This window comes from Danio rerio, chromosome 16, assembly GCF_049306965.1.
Source record: "Danio rerio strain Tuebingen ecotype United States chromosome 16, GRCz12tu, whole genome shotgun sequence".
NCBI classification, from domain to species: domain Eukaryota; kingdom Metazoa; phylum Chordata; class Actinopteri; order Cypriniformes; family Danionidae; genus Danio; species Danio rerio.
Genome location: NC_133191.1, coordinates 47807010 through 47821979, shown reverse-complemented (window position 1 = coordinate 47821979; position 14970 = coordinate 47807010). Strand labels below are relative to the sequence as shown.

Below are 14970 nucleotides of genomic sequence, written 5' to 3'. Positions count from 1 at the left end.
CTGGATAGAACTGGTGTAACTCAGTCAGATTTGTAGGCTGTCTTGCTCGCACAAGCTTTTTCAACTGCCCACAAATTTTGTATAGGATTGAGATCAGGGCTTTGTGATGGCCACTCCAAAACATTCACTCTGTTGTCCTTAAAGCACCTTTTAACTAATTTGGCAGTATGCTTCGGGTCATGGTCTGTTTGGAAGACCCATTTGTGGCCAAGTTTTAATTTCCTGGCTGATGTCTTGAGATGTTGCTTCAGTATTTCTACATAATGTTCTTTCTTCATGCTGCCATCTTTTTGATGATTCTGGCTTGTTGGTTTTCCCATGTTCTCACACAAGGAAGCAGTGTGTTTGAGGTTTTCCTTAAATACTTTTCTACAGTTGTGCCTCCAGTTAACTCAAATGTTTTCAATTAGCCAATCAGAAACGTCCAAAACTTTGACACCATCATCTGAGCTTTTTCAGAGACATAATAATCTTATTGTATGTAAACTTGAATTTCAAGAAAAGTTATAACAATTTCTCAAAAAAATCTCTCATTATTCTGCTATTACGCACAACAGAAACAAATTTGATAATCCTAACTTATCTAAAAGAAAACAAGTTTAGTCTCATTAACATCTGACCTTTTTTTAAATGGTCATGTGCCTTTTTACACCGTGTATGTGAAATTCTGGTTCTAACTATACTTCATTAGGAAAAAAAATAATGTAGACCAGTGGTTTTCAAACTGTGGTTCAAGGCTTCCTTCTAGTTGTATACTGAGAAATTCTGTATAATGAAAGAAAATAATAACACACTTTTTACCCTTTGACGTGAATGATTCCACTGATGTAACCAGCACCAGCTGTTCCCTGAAGCGTACGATCACATCGGTGTGCTTAGAATGTTTACTTTAGTCACATTATCAGATGCTAAAAATCTACCTGCTTTGGAGCAGAGCTAGAGAAAGAGGCGCGCGGCCACGGCGCTTGCGGAATAGATACACACTACAGAAGCGCTTCTGCAGTGCTGTTGTGTTGCCATTTGAGTTACTGCAAACTCAGGAATTTCCCCATGCTGCATCCTTGGTAAAATATTTATCACAAGTGTAAAATGTGTGAAATAAGGCATGTTTTCAATATATAAAGTTAATTGTTTTTGAAAAGCAGCGTGGCTTTAGATTAATTTGTTAGATTTAGGCCAATTAATCTGGATGTGATTCAAATGTCACAGGACACAGAACATAGACTCAAGCAACTTTGCCTTGCTTGAAGCTTTGAGCTAGAATATAGCCTAATTGAAGTTAGTCTCTGTGCGCGGTCAACTCAAACGCATGGTCCACTTAAGATGCGATCTCAATTCACGGAAATTCTACACGTATGAATGGATAAATCAAGTATGAATTAGTCAAGCAGTTTATTAATGCATATAATCAATCACTTTTCTGACACACGTAATGTAAAGGACATTCCAACCAACTTACCATCATTCTCACTTTCTTTTCAGATGGTATGGTGGGCCGAGCCAAAGGTTACCATGGGCCATCTTTGGGCTCCTCTTTTTTAAAACAACAGACAATTCTGCTCACCAAGGCTGCATTTATTTGATCAAAAATACAGTAAAATTGTGAAATATTATTACAATTGTAAATAACTGTTTACTTATTAAATGTAGTTTCAATTTGAATTTATTTTTGATGCAACCCTCAATTTTCATCATCGTTACTCCAGTCTTCAGTGTCACTTGATCATTCAGAAATGATTAGCTATAACATGATGATTTTCTGTTCTATTATGATCAGTTATCATTGGTATTCAATCCCTAATAATGATTTTTACAATTATCAATTATCAAATATATAATTTTGCTTCATAGCATCATAGAAATTAAATTATAAAACAAGAAGAATAAAGTTAGATTAAAAATTAAAAATTAAAATGAAAGTTCAAAATAATAGCTTTTATTTATCTTTATCTTTATTTTAGCTTTTATTTGTTTTATTTATCTTTTTTTAACATTATAAATATATGTTTTTATTGTTTAAGCTGTTGCCATTTCAGTTAATATGTACCGTTATAAAGTGGTTTATCACCATCATAATAGACAATCATGTACAACAGCATCCCCTAGTGTCAAGATAATATGCAACCCTGAGGACAAACTGTTCTAGTCTTATGTTACATAAATATTACAACCTCATCACAACCATGTTTCAGTCTCTGATATATGCCAGAGCTGTTTTGAGACGTCTGCTCATCCGCTTTAAGTGAAGCAGATATGACGATTAATAAAAAGAAACGCCCACACATGACATCACAGTGTATTTCCATTGATCTCTGGATTGCATTGATATAACATCCATAACATTCCATAACAACCAATTGAATCTCCAACACACTCCCGAGTCCCCCAGATCCTGTCTAGATATTAAGACGAGATTGTTGTTATTATTATTATTATTATTATTATTATTATTATTATTATTATTATTATTATTATTTTATTATTGTTAATATTTTTATTATTGTTGTTGTTGTTTATATTCTATTATTATTAATATTCTATTATTAAAATTACCATTATTATTTTATTATTATTATTATTATCCTATTATTAATAATATTCTATTATTATTATTTATATTCTATTATTATTAGTAGCATTATTATCATTATTATTATTATCATTATTTTGTTATTATTAATATTCTATTATCATTGTTATTATTATTTTTTTATCATTATTATTATTATTATTATTATTATTATTATTATTTTGTTATTATTATTATTATTATCATCATATTATTATTATTATCATATTATTATTATTATTATTATTATTATTTTGTTATTATTATTATTATCATATTATTATTATTATTATTATCATATTATTATTATTATTATTATTATTATTATTATTATTATTATGGCTGCAGTATTTTCTTAATAATGGAAAGATATAGGCGACACGGTGGCACAGTTGGTAGTGCTGTCGCCTCACAGCAAGAAAGTTGCTGGTTTGAGCCTCGGCTGGGTCAGTTGGCATTTCTGTGTGGAGTTTGCATGTTCTTCCCGTGTTCGTGTGGGTTTCCTCCGGGTGCTCCGGTTTCCCCCACAAGTCCAAAGACATGTGCTATAGGTGAATTGGGTAGGCTAAATTGTCCATAGTGTATGTGTGTGAATGGATGTTTCCCAGTGATGGGTTGCAGCTGGAAGGGCATCCACTGCGTAAAAACGTGCTTACTAAGTTGGCGGTTCAATTCGCTGTGGCGACCCTGACTTAATAAAGGGACTAAGCCAAAAAGAAAATGGAAACCTGTAACCATTGACCTCCATAGCAGTAAAAACACCAGTTTGACTGTCTTTTTTCTGTTTAGTTGAACACAAAAGAAGATATTTTTAAGAATGATGGAAACCATTGACTTTCATTGTATTTGTTTTTCCTACTGTGGAAGACAATTTTTAAAATATCCTCTTTTGTGTTCAACAGAAGAAAGAAACTCCTAAAAGAAAAGTGGTCCTTCATTTTTAGGTGAACGGTCTCTTTAAGATGATTTCTGATGGCTACAAAGCTATGCAGAATGCTGTGAGTTTGCGTTAAAATCAGGATTGGGAAGAGAACATTGTGCTTGTCACAGTCAAGCCAAGCTTATTATTTCAGATGATAAAATTTAAAATCTAGTTTGACTAGTGCATTTCAACAACACATACCATAATGTTTAAGAAATAGGTCAGCAGCAGAATAGGTGGCATTTTGTGATTAAAAGCCGAAGGAAAATGATGGAATGAATGATATTAGATCTTTTTGATCTTTTGTCAAAAAAGAAATTATATTATATTATCTTATGTCAAAAAAGGGACTTCACTTTAATTTATCTTCAGATTTGTGTGCTACAACTGCATGCAAATTGAGACCTTAACAATACTTCATTTGCATACAGTATATAAACAATATTTTAAAAATGTGTAACACAAAACTGAATACAAAAAATGCAATTAAAGCAATCTATCAACTGGGAACTTTTTAGTTCTCAAAAACAGAAAGCGGGGTCACCAAATTATGAAACAATATCTTTTCTCATATTTCCCCTATAAGACAAAAAATACATTTACTAGCTCAATACAGTGTTTGTCAGTATAGACTGTAGCATTATCCTGCTTGGTAAAAGAGGTAGTTCATTTTTCTCAAAAAGTGGACGTTTTTGGGATTCTTTGCCTCATTTTCTGTTTAACTATGAGGTTTACATACTGCTTTTAAAGCACTTTTTTGTTTAAATGGCTTGTCGGATGATCATTTGAACCAAACTTTTTGATGTACCAAAACATTTCCTTAAAGATTTAGAAAAAAAAAACAGACTTTAAAATACAAATTTATTACATAATGTATCATTAAGAAAAAAATAGGATTCGTTACATTTTTTTTATTAAAAACTCTAGCTTATTTTCATTTATTAGGCAAAAAACAGTCTGGCCAGCACATTAAACTTTCCTCTGTTAGAATTTTTCCATTTGAATAAAAAAATAAATAAATAAATAAATAATAATGTAGAACTTCACAATTTTTCTAGATTTTCTCTTGCATAAAAAATTTTAATCGAAAATTCATTGATAACAACAATAGCCTGATTAGTATTTAAATTAACTTTAATACGGGCCGCTTTTAGTGCTTCACGTCTTTTCATTGGATCACTTTTTGTTAACGTCCAAAGTTTAGAATAAAATTACTTACTACGTAAAAATGTTTTTTTTATTTAACAACAATACAGTTGGTCAGTGGTGAAAGATGACTTTACTTGCGTCAGATTGTATGTTTTCTGGCACAGATGTTGGACTCATGAAAAATATTTGTTTGCATTGGCCAAAACTGGTTGCAGCTAGAAGGGCATCTGCTGCACAAAACATATCCTGGATAAGTTGGCAGTTCATTCCACTGTGGGGACCCCTGATGAATAAATGGACTAAGCCAAAAAGAAAATGAATGAATGAATGAATGAATGAATGAATGGATGAATGAATGACATAATAAATGGATGAATGAATGAATGAATGAATAAATGGATGAATGAATAAATGAATGAATAAATGAATGAATGAATGAATAAATGGATGAATGAATGAATGAATAAATGGATGAATGAATGAATGAATGAATAAATGGATGAATGAATGAATGAATAAATGGATGAATGAATGAATGAATGAATGAATGAATGAATGAATGAATGAATGAATGAATGAATGAATGGCCAAAACTGATTAACAGAAGTAAGAAGGATTCCACTTGGTCTTAAAGCCTCCTTCGATGGGTTATTTTCACAATTTATAGTGGCAGAGCAGTCAAAATAGGAAAAATAAGCTCATGTATGGGACAAATTCTGGACCTTTGTTAGTGGGGGGTTGGTCTTCTGAACCACCCCTGGCTACGGGCCTGTAGTAGCTCAATATAGCTAAATATAAGCTGAATATAACCCAGCGAGAGTCTTTGTTTGGGGCCGTTTCCCATCCGTCATGCTGTGCAGGTGCTGCAGTTGCCGTCAGGTCTTGTTACAGGGGGAACTGGCTGTTGCTGCTGCATGCATTGCTTTGGCTTGGCTCAGGCTGCAGTAATCTGACGCTGTACCTCGCGTTCAGTGCATCACTGACATTGCTCGGCAAACATTCAACATTCCACTCCAGGCTTTAAAAGGATGGTAGCATCATCAAAGTCCTCTAAACCTGGTAGTAATTGCTTAATATCTCTCTAAGTTCAGGGTGGAACCAGCTAAGTGGTCTCACGTCTCTCTGTGACTTATCTCTGAATGTGCTGCATGCTTTAGTAATCATTATCTCAGTAGATTCATTAAATAGATGGCATTAACAGAATAAATCAAGAATTACATTTTACTCAGACACAAAATTATAAATGTGAGCATAGGACAAAAGTATTGTTTTTTTTATGCCAAAATCTGTAGGATATTGAGGAAAGATCTTGTTCCATGAGGATATTTTGTACAATTCCCATTGTAAACTTATATATATATATATATATATATATATATAATATGCAATAAACTTAATTTGCACAAATTTTAAAGAGTTTTTTTCCCAGTATTTAATTTTTTGCATCCTCAGATTACATTTTTTTTAAATAACTGCATCTTGTCCAAAGTCCAAATTGTTCCTTCATCTTGTCCCAACACAACACAAATTAATATATACACACACACACACACACACACAGACACACTCTCACTTACCGGCCACATTGTTAGGTACACCTGCCTAACTGCTTCGAGCTATTAGAAAGGCAACAGTAACTCAAATAACCACTTGTTACAACCGAGGTATAAAGAAGAGCATCTCTGAACACGCAACATGTCGAACCTTGAGGCAGATGGGCTACAGCAGCAGAAGACTACACCAGGTGTCACTCCTGTCAGCTAAGAGCAGGAAACTGAGGCTACAGTTCGCACAGGCTCACCAACATTTGACAAAGATTGGAAAAGTTGCCTGGTCTGATGGGTCTCGATTTCTGCTGCAACATTCTGAATGGTAGGGTCAGAATTAGACGTCAACAACATGAAAGCATGGATCCATCCTGCCTTGTATCAACCGTTCAGACTGGTGGTGGTGGTGTAATGGTGTGGGGGATATTTTCTTGGCACACTTTGGACCCATTAGTACCAATTGAGCATTGTGTCAACGCCACAGCCTACCTGAGTATTGTTGCTGACCATGTCCATTCGTTTGACCACAGTTTACTCATCTTTAGATCTTTAGGCTACTACAAGTAGGAAAACACGCCATGTCATAAAGCCTGAATCATCTCAGACTGGTTTCTTGAACATGACAATGAGTTCACTGCACTCAAATGGCCACCAAGAACTCATACAATAAAGCAACTTTAGGATGTGGTGGAATGGGAAATTCCCATCATGGATGTGCAGCTGCTAAATCTGCAACAACTGGGTGATGTTATCTTATCATTATGGACCAAAATCTCTGAGAAATATTTCCAGTACCTTGTTGAATCTGTGCCATGAAGGAATAAGGCAGTTCTGAAGGCAAAAGGAGTCCAACCCGGTAATAGTAATGTGTACCTAATGAAGGGGTGTATATGTATATTCTCATTTTTATTGTATTACATAAAAATATTTAGTTTTCATATATGTGGAAATATAAATTTCTATCAACTAATTCCAAATGAACAATAATCTACGTATAACTGAAAAGTTATATTCTCTGTTTTTTAATTATATAATTTCATTAACATCCCAGCTAGGAGGGACATTTAACCTTTATCTCTCTGACTACAGGCTAAGCCAGTGATGCAAATGCTTTAAACGACTCTGTCTTTGTCTTCGGGTGTTGCTTTTATGCTACAGAAACCCTATGTTGATTAACTTGTGTGGTCAGTAGCTGGGCCGTTTTTTAACACCTATGCCATGCTGACTCCAACTCTTAATTTGCATGCTCTGTTTAGCCATGTCCCCTCCTCCTAACAGGACAATATAGACAGGACATCTTTGACTAATTCAGACTTATGTGAGACTTGTGAGAGACTTGTGAAAGAACTTGCAGACTGCAGACCTCTAGTAGGCTCTTGCAGACACATCTTAAAGACGCTGTATGACTGCAGATTAACCAACACGTCTCAATAAAGGAATTCTGCTTGTTTCAAGTCTCCTGGACTGGGTTCTCTTCTCTTCTTTTTCACTCATTCATTGATTTTTTTTTCAACAAGTAATAGAATCAGAATATACAACTTTATGTATTTAATAAAAAAAATATTTAAAACTGTCACAGAAGGGACAGGACTCGGGTAAGTAGATGACATTTATTGTTTATTGTAAAGAATGGCAGTTTACAGCAGGTGAGTAATGCGGGTGTTTATTTTCAGAGAGTATAATATGGATGACAGAAACCAATTGACAGTCTTTAAGGGATGACAATGGATACAGGAACTGATGCCAAAATGGAACAGAAGAAACAGAGACGGGGAAACACTGGAGATCACAGGTGACAAGGAAGGTAAGTAAGCCTAATTTAGCTTCGAGTATCAACACTGACTATGTAATAGAGTTCTAGACGCAGAGTGAACTATGTGAGGCCTTTATAATGCAGGGAATGATGACGGTGATGATGTTCAATTGTGTGGTTAATTACTATTTGGGTGACCGTGATCTTGTTGTCCAATTGACAAACACACAATACAAAAACAAAAAACAAAACAAAAACACTACACTTAACTATTAAGTTTGTCTCTAAAATAAAGTAATTCCATAAATAAATCACAAATATATTACACATATTTAATGTAAAATACTTTGTTTGCATATTAAATTAAATGTAAAAATATGTTTATTATGAAATTAGAGAAACCAATTCAGTTCAATTTGTTGACATCCCTAAAAATCGGAATGGTCTAAACTAAAAAGCATTCTTCAGCAAAAAATAAGTTCTTATATTTATCTTTAGATTTTTTTCTGATATGTTTTGCATTGTTGTCATAAGATGTGACTGCTTTTGTTTTTGATCAGTCAAGCTTTAACACTTTTACGACAGGCTGATGGATGCTGAAGACAAGTGTAAGAGTGGTCCCGCAGGAATCCTCATTCAGAGAGAGAGAGAGAGAGAGACGTCTTTCATCAGTAACTGGAGAAAGGATTGTTGATGTGCTGAGTGATGGATGTGCATCTCACCTACAGTTCAGGACTGTGAGGACGACATGCGGCTCTGAATGCCTCAGTATGAGATAATAAAGCCTTTGCACAGCTGCTGACAACCGAGACAGAAGACAAGGACCCTCCAGCATGAGGCCAGTGTCATAGATCCGCTCCTATTTTTATTTTTTCTGAACATCAGGGATGCTTTGTATTGACTTTTAAAGGTTACTTTGTGTGGTACTTTTTCACAGATCGAAGCAACGACATAAACATGGAACTTTCCTGTCTTTAAAATAGTTGTAATGGTATTTCTATTTACAGGATCAGTCTACTTTTTGAAAAAGGCTTATTTTACATGTCGCCAAAGGGTTTAGCAGGTGAGTTTTAACATTTTTAAATTGATTCAGCCAGTCTCTGGGTCTGGCTGGAGCACCTTTAGCTTAGCATAGATCATTGAATCAGATTAGACCTTTAGCATCATGTTCAAAAAAAACTTTTTGAAGAGTTTTAAAGAGTTTCCTATTTAAAGACGGACTCTTCTGTAGTTAAATCATGTACTAAAGCCAATGGAAAAAAGGAAAAGTAGCTATTTTCTCGGCCAATATGGCTAGGAACTATAGGCTACTCTCATTTCAAAGTATAATCAAGGTACTTTGCTGCTGTACCATGGTTGAAAATAGTCCCCAACAAAGCCCTATTTGTAGCACCAGTTAAAATCTGAGGGTTTACTCACACCAGGGATAGTTGTATTAAACTGTGCCCAGGCATGATTGCAATAAAGCCCAATCGAACCACGCTCCAGACCTTGTCTTCCAACTGGGTCAGGGCCTGAGCCCAATTCGGAGCACTCACACTTGTTAAAGGAAACGGGAAATGGGAGTCAAGCGTGCCTGGGCATGGTTCAGATAGCCTAGTGTGATTATGCCCTGATAATTTCACACCTGCTGAAACCACGGTAGCAAAGTCCCTTGATTATTACGACGGAAGAAGATTATAGTTGCTAGCCATATTGACCTAGAAAATAGCACATTTTTTCAATTTCCATCATACTTGGTAAACATTACAACTACAGAGGAGTCAAACTTTAGGAAAAAAACATTTTATTTATTAATTTTTTCAGTGAGCTGAATGGATTAAAAAATTGTCAAACTAGCTGTTTAAAATGAGTCTGTATAAAAAAAGTGTTTTTTTAACGCAGAAATTCCCAAACTAGAGCCCACAGGCCAAAGATGGCTTATGTTAACCTTCCCATCTGAGAAGAGAGGGAGAATTATGATGGTTTAGAGACTGCAATTTTTAATTTAATTTAACTTTTTTGTTTTATTGCTAAGCTAATAAAAATTAAACTGAAATTAAATATATTAATGAAATGTTGTAAAAAATCAATTTAAAAAAATAACAATATTACATACTGTCACCCCTATGGATAGACAATGCAGAGAAATTAGTGAGCAAATGAAGGCAAAGACGGGATTCTGCTTGATTATTGTATTCAACATTGATTCTCTCAACATTCTCTAGTTGTTTATTGTAATAAGTTATAATTTAAAATTATACTGCATAGTTTATACAATTTAATGATTTATATTGATTTTTAAATATTTATTCATTCATTTTCTTGTCGGCTTAGTCCCTTTATTAATCCGGGGTCGCTACAGTGGAATGAACCACCAACTTATCCAGCAAGTTTTTTAACGCAGCGGATGCCCTTCCAGCCGCAACCCATCTCTGGGAAACATCCACACACACACTCATACACTACAGACAATTTAGCCTACTAAATTCACCTGTACCGCATGTCTTTGGACTGTGGAGGAAACCGGAGCACCCAGAGGAAAGAGAGAACATGCAAACTCCACACAGAAACGCCAACTGAGCCGATCGAACCAGCGACCCAGCAACCTTCTTGCTGTGAGGCGAACGTGCTACCCACTGCGTCACCTTGTTTTTAAATATTATGAAATAAATTAGGAAATTACCTATGGCAGCTTTAACTTTCGTTCCACGGTTCTCAATGAGATTTGGTTTTTGCCCCCTCATACAAAAAAGTTTGAGCACCCCTGTTCTAACGCCTAACCTTACACTCCTGATCCATTCTAAGCAGAAGTATTGCACTGAAAAAAATAAAAAATAAATAGAATTAAATTAACTCAATTTTTTCAAGGCAAGTGGTTGCAAACAATTTATATGGGCTGGATTTAAACAAATAAATTAGGTTAAAAACAATTTAATCTATTTTAATTCAGCTCCTATTAATTGTTTGCTACAATTTACCTTAAAATTGACCTTAAAACCACTTACCAATTAATAACCTTTTCAGTGTATGCTGGTAACGCACCGCCTTCTTTGATTTAATTGGCCATCATTTGTTTTGACATTGATCAGTTTAGCGAATACAGCCTAAACATCTAAGACATTCACCTAAAACACACCATGCTATTACCATGTTTTCGGGTCATAGTGATAGTGTACCACACAGCTGCAGTCAGCGTGTAGTTTTGTTGCCATCAGCAATAACCATGTTTTGACGCACATACAACAGAAAATATGAGATCACATGGGTGGTTTGGCACTGTTGACCTCCTGGTGGAGACACGAGTATCAGTGAAATGGTCGCAGGATTAGTCATTTTCCCACCTCGTCAAACCACACCAATCTGGAGAGACCCCTGCAGGCATGATGACAGGCTCTAAAAATAGTACCAAACCCTATTTATAAGACTCACAAACACTCAGGAGGGAAGCAGCAGGTTTTATCAGAAGATCTGACTAACATCTTTCTTCCTTTTTTTTTTTTTTTTTGTATTATTTGTGTCGTGTTTGTTTTGAGATGCATTGCCTGAGCAGGACGCCCAGGTCATATCTGCTGAACTCCTACAGTGATCTACAGGAGACTGATGAGCTTTCCAGAGAATCGTATGAAGCCACCTGGTTAGACCTGCTGATGGAGACCAGGCCAGAATACAAGTATGCCTTTCTGTTTCCTGTGTTTACTTGCTAATTTGAAGAGAGTTGAATTAAATACTTTACCTAAATATGAAAAATCTGGTTATATTTATATGCTGTTAAGAATCAGAGGCTGTTGGAGGAAGCTGAAGGATTTGTCCTTGTTTTTACTTTGTTATTAAAAGCCTTTTGAAGGTATATAGGCTAAAATGAAGGCATTTACTAAATATTCTCCCAGCTTCTGTAGTTTTTAAATTTTGCAATCTGGATTTTTATTTTGGTTTAATGTCTGTTCATGCTAACTTGCATCTGAACCTCAGAAGACATAGTATGCATGTTGTAGACCATTATGATGCTTTATATGTTTGTCAAATATATAAACAATGGCAATTTTAAATGAGGACGAGTAATGACAGAAATTACTTTTATTTTAATTAATATAATAACCCAGACATATACAGTTTATTCTTTTCTTTAAAATGTTTTTTTTTAAAAAGAGCTGTCAATTATGCTTAATAAAAAATACATTTTTGGTCTTTTTGGTGTCTTTTGGTGTAAATATTAAAGTTTTTTATTTATTATTATTATTAATATAATAACCCAGCCATATACAGTTTACTCTTTTCTTTTTCTTTTTTTTCTTTTTTTTTTAAAGAGTCGTCAATTATGTTTAATTAAAAAATCTTTTTGGTGTCTTTTGGCGTAAATATTAAAGTTTTTTATTATTATTATTTTTTTATTTAAATAAAACTCGGCCATATACAGTTTTCTTTTCTTTTTTTCATTTTTTTCTTTTTTTGAAGGAGCCGTCAATTATGCTTAAATATTTTTGGTGTCGTTTGGTGTAAATATTAAAGTTTATTATTATTATTATTATTATTATTATTAATATAATAATCGGGCCATGTACAGTTTACTCTTTTTCTTTTCTTTTTTTTTCAAAGAAGCCGTCAATTATGCTTAAGTAAAAATATTTTTGGCCTTTTTGGTTATTAATTTTTTTTTTTTTTATTAATATAATAACTCGGCCCTGTAAAGTTTACTCTTTTTCTTTTTCATAGTAATACTGCAATAGGTACAAAACCAGGATTTTTTTTTCTTCTTTTTTTTAAAGGCACCATCAATTATACTCAATTAAACATATTTTTGTATTTTTGGTGTAAATTCATAAGGACACATCTTAGAAAATATTAAAAACCATCAACAAAATTAGTCAAGTAAACAGAAAATCCATCCTTAAATACATTAAGACAGTGAGGATAATCCCAGTCAATGTCATACAGACGCTTTAAAAAACACATTTTGTATTTAAAATAGTCTGTTTTACTGTTTAATTTATGTAATGTTGCCATGTTGAATATCGCTAGTAATGTTTAAACTGTTTAATATCATAAAATTGAGAATAAAAAATAAATAAATAATAATATTCAATAATAATACTTAAGATGTAATTATATAGTGTATTTTAAAAGTTTAGGGACGATAAATATTTCTAATTTGCTAAATTAAAATTCACGTATAGCGTCATTTAACAAAAATACAGTCATATTGTGAAATGTTTTCTATTTTTAAAATAATCACTAGAATTATTCTTTTATATTAAATTTCTTTCATCATTTGGGCTTTCAGATTTGATTTAGACCCAACATTTTTGGGAGATTAAAGTACAGATGATTAGCATTTATTTGAAACTGTTGCCGGCAGCTAGCTCTCTGCAACTCTCACATGGTCGTCCACTGAAGCTAAGCATAGATTTCCCCTATATGTAAAGCGCTTTGAATGCCCAGAAAAGCTCTATATAAATGTAAGGAATTAATTATTATTATTATTATAATCTTTTGCAGGCGGCATGGTGACTCAGTGGTTAGCACTGTCAGTTTACAGCAAGAAGGTCACTGGTTCGAGTCCTGGCTGGGCCAGTTAGTATTTCTGTCTGGAGTTAGCATGTTCTCTTCGTGTTTGCGTGGGTATCCCCGGGCAAAGATGAGGTATAGGTGAATTAGGGAAACTAAATTGGCCATAGTATATGAGTGTGTGTGAATGCAATGGTGTATGGGTGTTTCCAAGAACTGGGTTGCGGCTGGAAGGGCATCTGCTGCGTAAAATATATGCTGGAATAGTTGGCGGTTTATTCAGCTGTGGTGACCTCTGATAACCAAGGAGCTGAAGGAAAATTAATACATGTAATCTTTTGCGACAGTATAAATGCCTTTACTGTCACATTTGTGCACACACAGTCATTTTTTAATACAAAAAGTTACATTAATAAATAAATGGGGATAAATTGTGATTGTTGGGTAAAATATGGCTTTTTATATCTTAAATTTTGTTAAAATTCTAACTAAAAATACATACAATGCATATTACTTACTAACTTTGACCAGCTCTGCTTTACAGGATGACTCTTGCTGAGAAGGACTCCATGAAAAAGGAGAGCTACGAAAGCAAGCAGGTGGTTCACTTCACAGTGCGCAGATTCCCAAACCAGACCATTCAGATGGGCAGAGACAGGGAGCCAATGCAGGAGTATCGTTTACCATACAAAAACATTCTCCCAATACCAATATTTGTGCCCAGAGACGTGACTCAGCCTGACGTGACCCGCTCGCCCTCACCCTCAGTCAAATCCAGCACAGACACCGAGGCTAGTTTAAGCGGAGTGTGTCTTCATAAGAGAGAGATCTCGTCCATCACTGAACACAAGCCAATGGTAATCCAACCCAGGAGTCCAGACTTCAGAGCGTCCAGCCTCATCTCTCCACCGCGGGACACCCTCCGCTTCCAGAGACGAGAGTGATGAGCTGGTGAAAGCTGACGGCCATCATGGACACGGATACATAGACGAGTATGGTGGGTGACCTCACTCATACTCCAAAAACAAAGCTGCAAAACAGCACATGCTCACAGTTTCAGTACTACTCAAGAAACTTAGTGAATGAGGAGTTCAATTTATTTAGTTTAAAAGGGACCTTTTATGCAAAATTCACTTTTATAAGGGGTTTAAACAGTTGAGTGGCAACAGTCTGTGAATATAACCAGCTTCTAATGTTAAAATGTATTCATTTTATTTTTTTATAATCACACTTGATTAAAACAGTCTGCAGAAACACTTTGATTGGCTTTAGGTGTGTTCGACATGCACGGCTGCGGCCGGTGATCAACGAGATTAACCGAGCGCAGGCAGAGGCGGAGTTGAAAATGGAGCCGTCAGGCCGGACACTTCGGGCTCAAAGTTATTGTAGTAATGACCGAATCGCATGGCTTTATCAACATTTATTTATTTATTTATTTATTTATTTATTTAAAACAACAAAAGATTTGCTTCGGTCAAAAGTCTTTACAAACTATAGGTTATTATTAAACAATAAGGGAGTTATAAATTAAATTTAAGTAACCTAT

General features: G+C 34.5%; 1 protein-coding gene across 26 annotated transcripts in view; it reads left to right on the top strand.

Moving 5' to 3' along the window:
• Nucleotides 1-14970, top strand: part of zmp:0000000930 — a 45056-nt gene that overhangs the window by 28084 nt on the left and 2002 nt on the right. For 3 of the 26 annotated variants that reach the window (XM_073926629.1, XM_073926632.1, XM_073926633.1), the window contains 5 exons: nt 7861-7991; nt 8526-8778; nt 8948-9003; nt 11473-11592; nt 13969-14421. In XM_073926629.1, the coding sequence (XP_073782730.1) occupies nt 11570-11592; nt 13969-14368 (423 nt within the window). In that variant the 5' untranslated portion in view covers nt 7861-7991; nt 8526-8778; nt 8948-9003; nt 11473-11569 and the 3' untranslated portion in view covers nt 14369-14421. Of the gene's footprint in view, nt 1-7497; nt 7783-7860; nt 7992-8525; nt 9004-11270; nt 11325-11348; nt 11593-13955; nt 14422-14970 lie in introns of those variants that run through there. The other 23 variants (XM_073926631.1, XM_073926630.1, XM_073926621.1 and 20 more) reach the window with 17 other exon arrangements.